The 16,810-nt window shown below is 35.7% G+C and overlaps 1 protein-coding gene across 4 annotated transcripts in view; it reads right to left on the bottom strand.

Annotated features, from left to right (window-relative positions):
• Window positions 1-5,985: 5,985 nt before the first annotated feature.
• The window catches only part of ptprea (protein tyrosine phosphatase receptor type Ea), a 52,103-nt gene continuing 41,278 nt past the window's right edge, over window positions 5,986-16,810 (bottom strand). For all 4 annotated transcript variants that reach the window (XM_079656889.1, XM_079656891.1, XM_079656890.1 and 1 more), the window contains 16 exons: window positions 15,373-15,509; window positions 14,767-14,857; window positions 13,881-13,957; window positions 13,506-13,542; window positions 13,299-13,396; window positions 12,587-12,706; window positions 12,142-12,305; window positions 11,792-11,927; window positions 11,513-11,662; window positions 10,436-10,529; window positions 10,105-10,181; window positions 9,858-9,992; window positions 9,513-9,638; window positions 8,399-8,550; window positions 7,850-7,985; window positions 5,986-7,733 (listed from right to left, as the gene is read on the bottom strand). In XM_079656889.1, coding sequence (XP_079513015.1) covers window positions 7,659-7,733; window positions 7,850-7,985; window positions 8,399-8,550; window positions 9,513-9,638; window positions 9,858-9,992; window positions 10,105-10,181; window positions 10,436-10,529; window positions 11,513-11,662; window positions 11,792-11,927; window positions 12,142-12,305; window positions 12,587-12,706; window positions 13,299-13,396; window positions 13,506-13,542; window positions 13,881-13,957; window positions 14,767-14,857; window positions 15,373-15,509 — 1,805 coding nt within the window. In that variant the 3' untranslated portion in view covers window positions 5,986-7,658. The remainder of the gene's footprint in view (window positions 7,734-7,849; window positions 7,986-8,398; window positions 8,551-9,512; window positions 9,639-9,857; window positions 9,993-10,104; window positions 10,182-10,435; window positions 10,530-11,512; window positions 11,663-11,791; window positions 11,928-12,141; window positions 12,306-12,586; window positions 12,707-13,298; window positions 13,397-13,505; window positions 13,543-13,880; window positions 13,958-14,766; window positions 14,858-15,372; window positions 15,510-16,810) is intronic.

Below are 16,810 nucleotides of genomic sequence, written 5' to 3'. Positions count from 1 at the left end.
GTACCGGTACATAAAACAATTTGTATTTCTATATAAAAAAGTTGCTAGATTTTCATAAACTGAGAGAGTGACCCCTATTGCAGTTTCTTAGGAGCACTTTATATTCCTCTTACACAAACCTTATTAAGAAAGCACTTAAATGTTTTCTGGAGTCATTTAAGAGGTTCATTGTGGTTGAGGAAGTATGGTTTCACTTTTACTGCATATGCTGCTTCTCAAGTCTCTCGGGAATGACAGCTGGACAGTGATGTTTATAAAGTGTCTTGGCTGCGAAAGTGAATTTGTTTTCTCCCTTTATGACACATGTATCAAGCACACATGCTAAATTGTTTGTCATTTAATTCCTCCCTCATGTCTGGAGACCACCATCTCACAGTCTGTATCATGATGCTGCTCAGTGGTTGAACCCAGATGCTCAGGAAACCCTCTTGGAGTGCCAGTAAGCACTCTCATAATTTCTCTCCACTGGAGGAAGCTCTATGGGCAACTCAGTATCCTTCGGTTTACTTTAGTGTAGTTCTCCTGCCAATAAAGAGCAAGATTTATGACTCGGCTTGCATATTACATTTTTCGACTCAATTGACTTTGTGGCTCTTGATAAGTACACAGCAACAATAACACATGGATACAGTTGGCATGGCAGAACCTAACAAATCATGCAATTATGAAAACGGCAAAAAGTAGCTTCGTCAAAATAAACACTTATTGTGTGAAATCTAAACTGACTCAAATCTGCAACACTGTACAGTATGTTGTTGTGCAGCTACCAAGTGTATGCCTACATTCTGATACCGTGACTGTTTATCCAAAGTATTGAAAGAACTGTCAGGCCTCAAGGCTAACACATCCAGGCGGGAGCAATAGACAATGTGTTTTGGGACCCAAGGAAGTACATTATGTTGAATTCAAGCTCCATTTAAAACACATTACTATTGGGCCAAGGTTATTTATATAACATCATCATAATGTGTTGAAATGTAGTTTTGTCAAAATGTGGGTTTTGACCAAAAACTTCAATAAATATACTTGATTGAGGATAAAGTTTTCACAGCAATTTCATGTAGATTCTAAAGAGGGAATAACCTTACAAAATTGAACATATAATAAAAACCAGTATGCAAACATTGGTTGGGGTTTTGTCTTTTCTAGTTATCAAATTGATACTAAGAAAAATGGAACTTCACTGGTGTCAACAACAACATTTCTTATTGTGACTTCCCTAATGCGGTCGTGTCTCTAATGGCGGAATTAATCTGTCATGTCATTTGGAGCACTGTTGATTATTTTTTTATGAATTTAATTCCATCTTCTCAGCTTTTAATAAACATATTCTAATGCCTATACTTTACTTGTATTGGCCTTCAATGAAGCAATGTATCATCAACAATCTAAACAAGCAATAACATATTGGAGTACACTTTGTAACCTGTAATTAAAAGACTTCTAACTTCCCTTTTCTTGTGTTCTCAAACTACTTCTCATGGTGGTTTTCCAGTCAGGTTTTCATGATCTAGCACTAACAGCTTCACGTCAGTGTCTAACGAATCAGCAATGATGATGCGTTCAATGCGGTTGAAAAATAACAGAAACCAACTTGATGTATCTATAATGTAAAATATGAAAGTCTTATGAAGTTTAGGGCCCTCTCCAATGTATACTTTCTTTAGTCATAATAGTATAACATTCAATACCCTTGTTCAAATTTTACAACCAAATGTAAGTATTTCCATTGTCATCAATAGATTAAATCCCTACTAACAAGAAGTTGGTCAATAGCAAAGTTCATATAAACATTTTTTTTTTATATGGCACACACCAAAAACCTATTCAGTTAAATATCTCAGAGTACTGTGTGGACATGCACAAAACTCCTTTCTGTGAATTTGAGCATTTTTGTATTGTTGTTATGAGGAGATAATGTTCACAATACATGTCCGTACTGGCATAAAAACTCATTTGCGCACCAAATCCAACATTTAAAAAATATCAGTCACAGAGTAGGAAGTTGAGAGATGGGCTTGGCTATTGTCTTTTCATTACATTTCTTAACAATAACAAAAATGCGGACCACCAGGCTTATCCTCTAGGCAGTGTAGAATTAAGCAGTCTCACATTAAACTCCAAAAACCACATGCATAATGGCTTTGTCTAGTACCTTTCCATCTCTGTTTTATTTTTGAAACATGCCCAGTCCAAACCAAGACCGTTGATTCATCAGAGTCCTCACTGTAATTCCTTTAAAAGAAAGGCGTGTTAGCCTGATAGAACAAGAGGGGAATAGGATAACACTTGTAATGCAATACTCTAAGAGCTGTATGATTACATTATTAGAATGTTTTTATGAAAGAGAGACAAGGAGAGGAAGAGAGGGTTACAAGATACATTTAACAACAAGTCATTATCAAATCCGTGACTCAGGGTTGTGGAGTAGACAAAAGACAGACAGAAAGAGGGAAAGAGAGGATCCCCGGTTCATTGTTGAGATATTAATGGTACAGTTTCCATGTTCTACCCTGTGCCTGTCTCTTTTCATCAGCCACAACCACTCTGAATAAAGAGTAAAGAGGCTGCTAACATGGTCTTAGAAACCACGCGTCTGTAGCATATACAGTTTAAAATATTCAGACACTTGTTTTTCTTAACTTTTTAGGTAAATACAGTGAGTGTTTGGTTTTAAGCCTGCAAGCAGTAGGCTGTATATTGGATAACGTTTGTTGTTCCATGTCTTTGCTCCAGAGATATCCCATCAACCAAGTGTTCTCTGGAGAAAGTGTGGATTGATTCATTTTTAAACAGACATTTATTTCTATAATTGGTGTGAGCTGTCAAGTGTTGGACATATCGGCTGTAGAGATGCGATGGTATTCTTATTGCGGTGTTCGAAGTGCCAAAAAAGACTGAACAGCATTGTCTCTTTTCAGAAATGATGAACTGCATACTCCACATAATTCACAGACCTTATAGTGAGCAGTTTCATGTAGTGTCTTCTTTCTATAAGTACGGAAGTACGTGTGCATCTTCTCGTGGATTAGAGATAATGGGTATTTTGGGTTTTGTGGTCAACTCTTCCTTCTGAGAAATTTGATTTAAGTGAAAAACATTGGGAAAATGTTGATTTAAAACAATACAGATTGTCTTTTATGTGCATTCATGAAATGTGTTTTTCAGAAAGTGTCAGTACATTATAACTCATGCGTTTTAGAATCCTTGGTAAGTCTAGGCGACGGGGAAAGGAATGTGAACATGTATAGGAAAAAGTGACAGACCTTGTTTGCAAATACACATACACACAGTGATATCAGGAATTAGTTTCCTAAGTCACAGATGAAAGCATTTCATCAGAGGGGTCACAGCAGAGGCCACCCGGCCAATAAATGGCTCATGTTCCATATTATATTACGCAAATAACGGAGAGCCTTGTGAATGACAAAATATAATTGGTCAGGGGTCAATCTAAATAAGAGAGTAAGTTAGGGTTAATACATAATTCATATGAACTCTTCACTCATGATGATCTTTTTTGGGTTACAGCCCATCCTACTGAGTAGTGTTACCATGGCGCCTGGTCCCAGAGGAAATGGAAATAGTTAACAAAGAGGCTTTTTGTCACTTTGGTTTCATGCAAGATGAGAAACATGATTGTTGGGGCAAAAATAGCTCAAATATACTCCTCCCTGTTATTGACTGGTGGCAATCACTGGACAACATCTTTGTGTTCAGATGTTGGAGATCCATTGTTGTTGTTTTGAACATGCATCATGTGACAGTATACTTTTTTAAGAATTTGTTTTAATTATATTGTTTTAATTCATTTATGGCATACTATTGTTATTATACAATAGTATTATTAGTACTATTTTGACAATGTATTTTAAGACTTTAATGGCATTTAATACTTTAAGTGACCTTTTTTCAATTATTAATATTTCATACAAGGCATTAAGAGCACGTTTTAAATGATCCTTTTCTACCACGACTTTCTTTCACAATTTCTTTTGCTAAGGAATACTAGAAAATATATTTTTATTATATTTAGGGAATAGTATGATTTGACCTTTCTATACTTATCTTGTCATACTATACAATGACTTTTGTTTTATTTTGCTTACTATAACTTTTCATGGCATAATTTACAATACTTTTAAACTTTCTATGACAAACTATACCAATACCACTTTATTTTACTTTTTTATGATAGTATAATCTGATTTCTTTGTGAATTGCAATCATAGAATACTTTAACACTATAACTTTATAGCAATTTATCATTTGTTATGACATTTTTGATTAGTCTAATGGGGTCGTTTCACAATTTCCGATCTTGTGTTCTGAGCAAACGCAACTCAATTACTTTTACGATTCTCTGTAATCTGACAGTTTTAAAATAGTGACATTTAGGAGTTATTACAATATCCACCATCAGTACAGCAGCGTCAGCATTTGTCTTGACTACATCACCACAATGGTCTCCTTCTCTGATTGTCGGCATCTGACTTATTACAGATTGTCTGAATGACAAGACATCAAACTTCATAACATTAAAGGTCGATGTTTCCCCTTATCATTAATAACGTTGCTCCTCTACATTAAGATTGATGTGCACTGCCCCCTGTTGGCTTAAATAAATACTTGCACAGGTCAATAAATGCCTTGATCACAGGCGATTTATAACAATGATATTTTAAAGTAAATTTAGTGGTGACTTAGTCTAATGTTGTTTACCAAATCATCTATTTTCTATGTGCTTGGGGAATTTAAGGATACGTTTGACAGACTATGAATTCTTTAAAGCTATTTTCCACCGAATATACTGTGACTTTATAATTTTTTCCACTATACTAAAACTTTCTTCATGATATTTCGGCCAACTACTGTATAAGGAAGGACTTTGTTGCAATGTTTTTGACACGGTTACATTTGTTTTCATATTTCCCAATATATTTTTTACATACTATACTACTGTATGACTTTTTTGCGAAATGCTAGACTTGTATTTACATTTCAGAAATACTTTACTGCAACGTTTCTTTCCTAATAATTTATTTGGATATACAAACTATACTATGAGTTTTAAAATATATTTTCATCATACAATATTATAACTTTGATTACTTTGTCGTTTTTTTTCTCTGACATTTTCGACAGACTTCACTTTGTTTTTTATTGATTTTTTAATATATATATATAAAAAAATCAATAAAAAACATATGTATATATGTATATGTATATATATGTATGTATATATATATGTATATATATGTATGTATATATATGTATATATATATGTGTATATATATATGTATATGTATATATGTATATATATATATGTATATATGTATGTATATATATATATATACATATATGTATATGTATATATATGTATATATATATATGTATATATGTATATGTATATATGTATATATATATATATATGTATATATGTATATGTATATATATATATATATATATATGTATATGTATATATGTATATGTATATGTATATATATATGTATATATGTATATATATATGTGTATATGTATATGTATATATATATGTATATATATATATATATGTATATGTATATATATATGTATATATGTATATATATATGTGTATATGTATATATATATATATGTATATATATGTATATGTATATATATATGTATATATAACATACTATATTATATTATGTTTTTTTTCCTGCTACTTTAGAATACATACCACACTAGGACGACTCAATATATTGTCGATGTCCGATACTATGTTGTTTTATGTTGCTTTCGACATACTTTACAGGACAATTTGTATCTGATATTTTCGACACTGTAGCTTTTTCCTATATTTACGACATACTATATTATGTTCCGTATTTACTGTATTATATTAGTATGACTGTTTATGTATTGCATGCTATACTATAACTATATCATTTGACATCCTGTATGATTTTTTTTTTGAATGCATCTGAAGAAAACTGAAAAAAGCATTTTTAGATGAATTTAATATTGCAACTTGCATTTGAAAGACATTGAGAATCCAAAAATGGATAGACCACCCACAGAGAGCAAAGGCAAAGAGCTGTGGTCCAAACAGACCCTCCTCCATACTCTTAACAGGAAGTGAGAGACAGAAAATAAACCGTGGTTTAATAGACTATGGGTTATTTTGTCAAGTCTCTTCCTCTAACTTCACCGCACATCTCCCACAGACATATAGCACACAAGAAAATGAGCAATGACTTGACAGTCCCTTGCTGCTCAGCCATTTTGATGTTAACACTTTTTCATGTAGTATCTACAAACAGCATTAACATAGGCTCCACAGTTTTTTAAGGATTCGAGCAGAGCTAGGTGAAATTATTCCAAATGTTGTGTTAATGTTTGAGTACCAGATGAATCGGGAGCAGTGTCATATTCAGATGCTTCCCTATAAATAAAACAACCACTAGATGCTTTTCTATGAAAAACATAGCTTCCTCATTTTAACCCAATGCGAAAAAACAAGGTGTTCCAAAAACTGACTGAACAATGATAGTACTTTTTTTTCTCTGGCATAAAGCAGGCACTGAAGCACCACGTGTGGTTTTACCATAAAATGTCGGTATCTAATGTAGCACTTTATATACTTGACTATGCGTTTACAGTGCATCTGAAACAGGTTGTCAACACATCGTTCCAACTCTACTGCATTTATAGCCCACACTTACCTTTCCCTAAGATCACCTTTCATTGCTCGGCCTTCACTCTATAGTTGTTCTACTTTTCCATGTCTTACAAAAAGTACATATGGCACTGATTTGTGAAAAACCTATTATATAAAGCAATAAACAAACTCTTGGAAATTGCAGGTTCTTGGCAAAAGGCTTAGTTATGTGCTTTTGAATGTGCAGTCAATTTAGCAAAACTGTTTTTGCTGTCTACAGAGAAAAGGCAGACTGTTACATCCATGTTAAATGCAGTTGCATACCACTATTTTGAGGTACAAAACCAGTTAAATGTTATTGTATGACTGTGAGAGAAACTTCTTCCTGAATCTATCCGTAGGAATTCAACTCCAGTATTGTCACCTCCACCTCTGTTGCATAAATTCATGTTTTATGCAATATGGCTGTGGTGATTCATTCTTTTTCTGAAAATATTTCCATTGGAAAGAGCATTCGTGATGGGCACATAGTTTCAGTATCGCCTCCAATCTCAGATAGAAGTCATCAATAAATGAAATTATGTACGGTATGTTTACATAAAAACAAAAAAATATCTTAACATTCCCGTCATGTTCTCCAAACTCAAGAATGGAATGTCATCGTCAATACATAAATACATTTACAATAAGTACAACTTTTAAAAATATTACATGGTCAAAGTAACACTTAGATAAACATTTGAAGTACAGTATTATACAACATAACTGAAATAAGAGACCAACACTTCATGACAAATTAATTATCATACATGATGTGAAATATACATTAATAATCTAACTTTTTTCATTTACAATTTTTCGCCAACTGACATACATTATATTACAGCGAGGATGGAGTTAATGGAAGGACAAGTGCATAGCAAAATAGATCATTTGACTGAGTTAAAGAAACCCATAAAACTGACAAACCAGCTTTAGAAAACAACATTAAAAACCATGTTTAAGGCAAATCTCGTCATTTAAAATTGGCATAGTCTGAGAAAATGTCGACAAAGTCTTGTACCACCCTGTAGCAGAAATCATATTGTTCCTATGGAATAAAGAGAAAAATAAAAGTGGATTAGGAGTCTGTCAAATAGATTTTCAGTCAAGCTAAACATCAACATGAGGTGAGGAATATTCTATGCACTACATTTAAATACTCACCACGGTTTGGACCATATGAGGCCTCTGCATGCGTAAACTCTTCACAGTTTGGAACACGTCCAGCAGGCCCTCTGCTTTGACTCGCTCCAGGATATTGCTCAGTGCAATGAACGTACCTGTTCGCCCTGCACCAGCACTGCAGCACACACAAAAACTCTACTCAATTCATGCATAAACAGTTGCTTGCAAATACATCATCTGACTGTTTTAAAGGTCCCGTATTATACGGTTTTTCATCAATATATTATAGGTCTCAAATGTATACAAAACATGTCTCTGAAGTGTTTGACTCCAAATACCAAATTTGGGGGGGTGTAACCTTGGTTGGTTATTGGCTAATGGTTACATAACCCAAAAAAACATCATGACATCAAAATCTTATCAGCTCATTTTCAGACAGGTTTTTGTATAAATGGATCAGGACAAAAAGAGAGCCAATCTTTATTCCTGAAACTTTCAGAATTTCTTAAGGCGGAGGGGACACATGTTGATTTATAAAAAACATTAAAAAAGTGGATTTTGCTTAACAGGTGCCCTTTAAGTAGCTACCTGCAGTGTACGACGATGGGATGGTTGCCAGATTGCTGCTGCTGTCTCTGCACCGAGGCGATGATGTCGATCATGCCTTTCCCCTCGGCCGGGATGCCGACCTCTGGCCAGCCGTGGAAATGGAAGTGCCTGATCACCCTGGTCTGCTTCTCCTATGAGAGGAAATGGATGGAAGAGAGATCATAATACCGTTTTAAATATGATTCATCAGTAGTATGTGAAAGCATAATGGCAGGTGCAATGTCGGTGGAGGTTAAGTGTGCATGTAGATTAGTGCCGGGCTGATGGGTGCTGCACAGGGAGACAGCAGTATACTACTGAGCCTCTGAGAGGGGATGTGGGTCGAATTTAATGAAATATGAGATAGGAATCTCCCACTCAATAATCTTAAACACATTCTGCCCACCACATTTCCTCTGGCAGCCACAAGAGTTTCATAGACTCACTTTGCTTTTTGCTTATAAAGACGATTATGTTAGATCCTGTGTACATAAACTTTATACTTTATACAACGCTTAAAGGCAAAAAGAGATAACATAATCAAATCACAACAATGCAAAGATTAGAAAAAAGTAAATCCTTTGCCTACAACATTAATCATCTCATTATTCTCTGTGATTGTTTTGAGAGGATCATTATCAGCAGGTAAATGCTAATAGAAACATCTACAAATAAAATGTTAATAATATATCACTTAAAGAAGTACTTTTCCCTTTTTATTATGCCTTTTGTAATTGCCTTTAGAAGTTGAAGTTCTGCATTTAAAATGGTAAGTAATGAACTATTTTTAAATTGCGGTACTGACACTTTTTCTTGAGTAAATGATGAATCATTCTTTCACCACTGGAAGTCATTATAAATAATTTAATAGGAGAAATCATAAATGTAAAGTGGAATTTGGGATACAATCTTACTCGCTCATGGTTTATGTGTAGTTACAATTTCTCATGATGAAGATGGTTTTGCATTCCTTGGAAAAGAACGAAGGCTCAATGGGTTTGCATGAATAAATACAGAAGATGGTCTTTTATCATGACAGGCAAATGTGTAATGAGCTGTTAACTGCCTCTTTAACAGTAGTGTGATAGTGTGAGTTTAACTTTAATTTGCTTACCGGCACAAAGGTGAGTACCAAGTCTCGTAGACTGAAGGTGTCACACAAAGTGTCTCCCTTCAACTCTACTTTGTAATTTCCGTAGGTGATAGAGTCCTCTGCTGGCCAGTAATGGCAACATTTGTCCTGCAACGACAGACAAACAGATACAAGTGTTGATTTACTGCAAGCAATACGTTTGATTTAATACATGGAATGTAAATATTCTGAAATCGTTTTGGCTAAAAGTTTGAAAGACTGAACAAACATGAACTGAGATAAAGTACAGCTGTGTGAAAGAAGCAGGGAACAGGAACATGCTTCATGCTGCTGTAGTCTGTGCTGAAGCCATTCATCACTGCTCACCTGCTCCCTCTCCTGGAGCTCCGTCAGCATTACAATGGAGTGACATTTCCATTCCCACACCATTCTCCAGAAATCCTCCACTGTGTGTGTCAGAGGGCCCTGGGTGGCGATGAAGTAGTCCTTCTGTCTGTAGCCCTGAGTCAAAGCAAAACACATGCGCCTTCAGCTTCTAGAAATGCTTTTAATAGCAAAACTATCCCATTTATAAATGCAAGAAGGAAGGCATTAGGTAAAAAAGAGGGCTTACATCTATAAAAGACGCGTTGACGTAATCTGTGAACTCCTGACCTCTTCTCATGGAGAGAATGACTCTGTTGAAGTCATCTGAAATGGAAGTGAATCAGAGAAGGCTTTAAAGACATTTAGAATAAAGCGACCTATAAACATCATCACAAAGTATCAAGTTCACAAAGTGGCCGAGTGGCTCTCTGAGGAAATTGAATTCCACGACGCACACGATTGAAAAAACATGTTAAGATTCCAAATATAGTGACAGACAATAAAATCTGGAGGTCCAAATTTGAAGCGTGGAACAGACATCCAATCTGTTCTCTTCTATGGTTTTGTCATTTACTTACATGGAATAATTTGCAGAACTCTGTTCTTCTTCATGTTGGCAGGGAGGTTCCCTGTTCTCATGTTCTCCTTCATTATTCTCATGTTGGTCAGTTTCTGGGCACAAATGAAGCAAACAGAGGGTTACAAATCTTCAAATGTTCACTATCCTGATGCTCACAAATGACCATAGCGAAATACAATTCTTAATTTGATCAAGTTTAGAGTATAAGACTTTCGAAGTACAATACATACATTTGATTCTGGCATCTTTTCTCAGTTTTTTTCACAAGGCATGTTTGCAATTGTATACAGTACGTGCAAAAGGCAACACTAGAGGCTTTGTATAATATGTACTGTAGGTAAAGATACACTTTAATATGCACATGCAGCTGAAACGGTTCTGGGGGAGTTATTATGCCCCAAAGCTATGGAACAAAACACCTATAGACATCAGGGAAGCCTGCTCGGTCTTTAAAAAAATAGAAGCTCAAAACATAATTGTACAATTTAGCTTGTTTTAGGAAGCTAACTCCTGCTCTCAATGCATTTTAACCTTTTTTCTATTTGCACTATCCTCCTTTTAATGCACAATTGTATCATTGTACCTTTAATCTAAATGTATTTTTTATATGTCTATTCTATGCTATTTGAAGTTTGTTTTTAAGTCTTTTTTAGTTTTTAAAGAGATGTCTACTGTGAAGCACTTTAAACTGCAATTCTTGTATTAAAGGTGTTATTATAATCATATCACAGTATTATTAATTGTTTTAGTTTTTGTTATTAAGTGCCAAGGAACTATACAGGAGATGGAAAGTAGTAAAAAGCCGAGGCTGGAAATAATCCTGTCTTATTTGATGATTATAGAGACAGAGTTTGTTTTCTGTGCAGTTTTTGTAAAAATATATTTGAATTAAAAATGTAGTGTTTTATCCTGTATAGTGAATTCAATCATTTCTATTGTATGGATTTGTATACTATGATTCAGAAGCCATTTTAAATAAAGAACTCCTGGTATTGAAGCTATTTCTGATTCTGTTGTGATTATATTTGATTGAATGTGATCTTTAACGAACCAAACAGTAAATAAATCTGTTTACCTTAAACTCTTCCTCTAGGCCGACCCGGTCACCGGTTGTGAATGTGTCGTGCAGTTTGTGCAGGTGTCCTTCCAGAGAGGACACGTCCAGCTCCGTGTCTCCGTAGAGGTAGTATTCAAGCAGGGCCTGGTAGATGAAGGAGTACTGCATCTGGAGAGAGAACACACACACAGATCAACACAAACACTAAGCAGAGGCACATTTCACAGATGAGAATGTACTGTCAAGTATGAGTTCAATGTCATGTGGTAAAAAAAGGGGAACTTGTTTCCAACTCACATCTGTCTGAACAAGCTGTGATCGCTGCTCTCGTATCTTAGCAACAAACCCAAACGCATCAACTTTCTGCCCTGCGTGCATCATGTCGATCATGGCGTCTATTACGATGAAGGTTCCTGTCCTCCCAACACCAGCGCTGCAGAGAAACAAAACAACAGCTGTTATTCGACAACAGCAGGTAAACAAAGGGAGATCTGTGCTCGTAAACATGTATTGTTATGGTCACTCAAGGTTTAATTGTCTCCATGGAAACACATTGAATGATTAAAACAATTGCAGAGGAATGTAGCAAAAGCACGAATCTAGTAAACAACACTAAACACTGATGTATTATCTCAGCGTTCTGGTACCTGCAGTGGACCACAATAGGCCCAGAGAAGGGTGGATTGACCACCTTGACCTTTTTGAGGAACTTCAGCATGCCGATGGGGGAGAAAGGAACTCCAAAGTCGGGCCAGCTGGTGAAGTGGAGCTGGGTGACGAGCCTGGGAGTCTTAGCAGCATCGCTGGCCTGCTGCACAGAGACGCAGACAGACACAGTATACAACACCTGCACTGCAAATTTGATATCTGTGATGATGTATATGATAACAGTTCCTGTTGCAATTGAGACTTGACAAAAGGGACAGCTTCTTTATTTAGAAATTATAGAGAAATGCACAGCTACTACTGAAATATTCTAATTGACTCACTATGAAAAAGGAACTGAGCTTCACACTTTTTAACGAACTTCACCCATGTTCCTCTCAATTTCCTATAAAGCACGGTTATTTCATGTCACCGCATGACACTTACATATTGAATACAGAACTTGCGGATGGTGTAGTCCACAAGAACAGTGAAGTCTTCCACTGCCACCCTCACACTCCCATAGGTCCAACAGCCCTGATCTGGCCAGTACTGGTAACACTTGTCCTGTAGAGAGAGACAGTCATGACTTAATATGTATGTATTCAATGAGTTTCTTTGCAAGCAAAACAATAGCATTCATAAAGCTGAGCTACACTAAAGGCTCTCGTGATTCAATTCCACAGCCAGTTAGTCTAGATCAGTATAAGTGAGAGGGGAGAAACCACTCAATATAAGACAATGCTGGGTGATTATGATAGTGCCATATACTGTAGGACTTCATTACACATTATGTAGTCATTGATTTTAAAGTGTCCACGTGCTGATTTAGATCTTCACCAATTCTCCTCCTATTGATCTTTCTATCCTCTCTCCTTGTTCAGTGAGGGAGTTCTGGTTCACTATAAAGACTGAGCAATTAAAGCAGAAAACAGAGGGGAGATTACAGGTGTGAAATTAATCATTTAAATTAAATCCACGGTCTCACCTTTGACCATTACTAATGAAATCAATTTGGATTTTCAAATCATCTTGATGCTTCATTAATCCATACAGACAACTCAGATTTTTCGCTTGTCCCCTTAACAGGCTCGAAAAATAAGAAACACTGGAGGAGAGCAGAGACACATTCAGAAAAAAACAACGCCAAATCACTTACCTCTTTCCTTTCTTTAAGATTTGTCAGCATAACAACAGTCGCTACTTTCTGCTCCCATATCATCCTCCAGAAATCTGCTACCGTGTCTTCTTTTGGACCTGTAAGACAATATAATGGTAATATTACAAGATTTATGTAGAATTTAAATTAATTATAAAGATCTACATAAGTATGCATCATGTAAAGTATAAGCTCGCTATATCTTACCTTGTGCTGCAATGAATTTTTTCTTTTCCGTGTAACCCTGTTGGAGACAAAATGAATTAAAAAATGTAGAAATATAGACCAGAAAAGCTACTAATGAACCTTGAGGGGACACTGTCTCTTCAAATGTGGTTTCCATGGTAAACGTCTAATTGCTTTTAATCTCAATTTGCAAGCCAACATTAAGGAAAAGTATGACTGGGCAAACTGATTCTTGGATCCAAAGTTCAGAATAAATATGAAAGTGGACCTTGCCGTGACCAACCAACCATTAATTCATAGGAAATTAGGAGGACAAATTGTTAATATGTCACAGTTATTGTTGCCATTTTGGCAAGTGAAGTTGTTTAACAGAAAAGAAAAAAAAGAAAAACTCACATCAATGTAAGAAGCGTTCACATAGTCCGAACAGGGATTTCCATCTAGCTGAGTCAACACCACTCTGGAATGATCATCTGTTTAGAGGGTAACAGCAGAACAACAATACTGAGTATGTAACTTAACTGATTAAACACTATCAGTGCACATACTGTAGCATAAAGAGCATTAAACACAATTATCGCATCCTTGCTACGAGTTAGGCAAGAAGTTAGACGTCAATATGAAGCTACTTCCTCCATAAAGACTATAAATACATGGGGAAAGGAGTCTCCCCTGGTTGCCTGGCATGTGCTTAAACCAAACAAAGTCTGGCACATAAACTCCTTTGAATCAGCCAACTAACATCAGGCCTCTGTAAAGATGAACAATTAAGATATAACATACTTATTTGTGAAATTTAGAAGTTCTGGTGTTTTCTTTTAACTTTTGACAGAGCCAATCTAGACATTTTGTTGTTTACGCTACACATGTTTATTGCAGAAATAACATCAGTTTTTCAATAATTCTTTCATATTTAAAAGGACAGTTAAGCCCGGAAATGAAAAATGCGTATTTATCAATCTAGATTTCTTTGGTGTGAACTGAACAGGTTAATGGGAAACATATGAATATTTTGGTGTACATTGACTCTATAAGGATCAGAATGTTGCAGTTTGTTGCAATGAATGCATAACGAGAGAAAAATAAGGAAGTGCAACTGTAAAAAAGGAAGAATGTTGGTGAATCATTTTTCATAGCAAATAACAGATGAGCTGATGGGGAGGATCTGCTCTATCTGAACTGTGAGAAAAAAAAAGACTCAAAGATATGTGCACACAGGCAGGAAACTGTGAGCTCTGGGTGTGAATTGAGTGAAGTTCTGCAGAACAGAAAGTGAACTCACAAGGAAGGATGTTGGGGTATCTGTTCTTCTCCTTGTTTTCGTCCTTGTTCGCCTCCTCATACGTCCCTTGGGCATTCCCCCCAGGCAAGGACTGCATAAGAAAATCACAGTTAGATTCTACACAACCTCCCATACTGACATTTAACTACTCACGGCCCGGTGCATTGTGTTCTGCTGTACGTAAAGCTTTGTTCAGCCTCGATGTAGGCACTTCCTCTGCTACCTACAGTAAACATTCCCCTATTAAATGCAGAGAACTTCCACTTCCTCTGTCTGTACTGACACACTGTCTGGATAAGAGCATACTTTAAATGTGTTACATGAACCATGAGTCATACTGTAAGCTTTACTTGACTCATATTCATAGTCATAGCCGTAAATAACCAAATAGGGTATTTCTTTTATGCGTGTGCGGGTATATGTGTACAGTATTTGTCATGGACACTGTGACAGATGTAACTCCAGTAGTTTTCCTGAATAAAAATTAAACGCATGTCTGCATTTTTGACCTCCTCATGAACAATCATCGCAATTGTGGGAAACCCCGCCAACTCTGTCTTTTCCCATTATTTTGTGACCGTCAGGAGGAGAAAGGAGGATGCTTACATTGTACTCCTCCCTGAAGAGCTTCCCATCGTCGGCGGAGCGGACCCTGTTCTCGTCCTCCAGGTGCTCCACGGGGATGGGGAAGTAGGTCTTAGAGGCTGAGGGGGATCTGGGCAGAAGGACCACCGTCTGTTGCTCTGTGGGGAGAAAAGTATGTGGGTTAATGATCTCTGCTGGACTGGACCAGATTTAAAGAATCATTTGTTGAAATATTTGTTTTTTTTAAGAAAATAATGTTATTTTAATTTTTTATTAAAAGATCTACAGTATAACATGATTTGGGTTAAATTAGACCAATGGTTCACAACTAAATGTACCCATAAAGCACTGTCAGCTGAAAACATCCCCACTGATTGATATACAGTATAACACTACTGATTATTTGATTGTTAAGAATGTCTGCATTCACTCAGCGGTAAGTGTTTAGCATGTTTTAATTTTTACTTCCATAACTTTGAGTGGCAGAATTATATTTGAACCATTAATTTAAAAAAAAATAGCTAAAAAGTTAAACAATTCATTCATTACTTTGAAATAAATGTTTTAAATTCTCTTTCAAAAAAACGGTTTGAATTTTTTTTTTTCAGATTATGCTATTGTAATATAATTAAATGTTGCATCTTTATTCTCATTTTAATTGAAAAATATATAAAAAATTGTCATTGTTTGATATTTGCAAGGACCTTTACCAAAAAGAGATTGTTTCTCATGTCTGTAGAATATCATTTGTTGGCCGGTACACAATATTTAATTAAAAATAATATTATGACACAAATTTGCTCTACAACTGATTTCAAATTGTATGACATGTTTGCATGTGTGCCAACAAATTGATCATTTCAAAAGAGGAGTGTGAGTATTCGAAGATCACCAAAAACATCAACAGTTGTTAGAGAATCAAAGCACCCCAGGGAGAAGCGACTTGTTTCTAAATAAAACCTCTCCAAAGAACCCGACTAAGCATTCAGTTAGCACTCATAATTTAGAAAATAGATGTTGAAAAAAGTACTGCGAGAGTGTTAGTAACACAAGGCCTCTGATACCGCCACCCTGTATACCTGACCTGGTGGCACAGTGGTGTATAACGACTCAGAACTGTATCCAAACTCTAAAACACAACACATGTCACATCAGTCATAAAGGCAAAACACAAACAATACCGTAATTTAACATCATGTTTACTTAAACATCAGAACCACCTTACAACAGAAATTGTAAACATTTTCATCTACTTCCTGGCATTATTCAAATGTTGACTTCATGTAATTGTAGATATATCTATGTCTGTCTGAACATATTCTGTAGTGCTTCCCCAGCACGGAAAACTCATAAAGTGAACATTAAATATAACGTCACTCTCATATGACCATGTGTCATGTTTGCAATCATAGTAATAAGCAGCTTGGCTAATACCTTGACATGTACTCAGTGTTTGTAA

The sequence above is a fragment of the Notothenia rossii genome, assembly GCF_949606895.1.
Source record: "Notothenia rossii genome assembly, chromosome: 11".
Lineage (NCBI taxonomy): Eukaryota > Metazoa > Chordata > Actinopteri > Perciformes > Nototheniidae > Notothenia > Notothenia rossii.
This window is presented reverse-complemented; position numbering and strand designations above follow the sequence as displayed.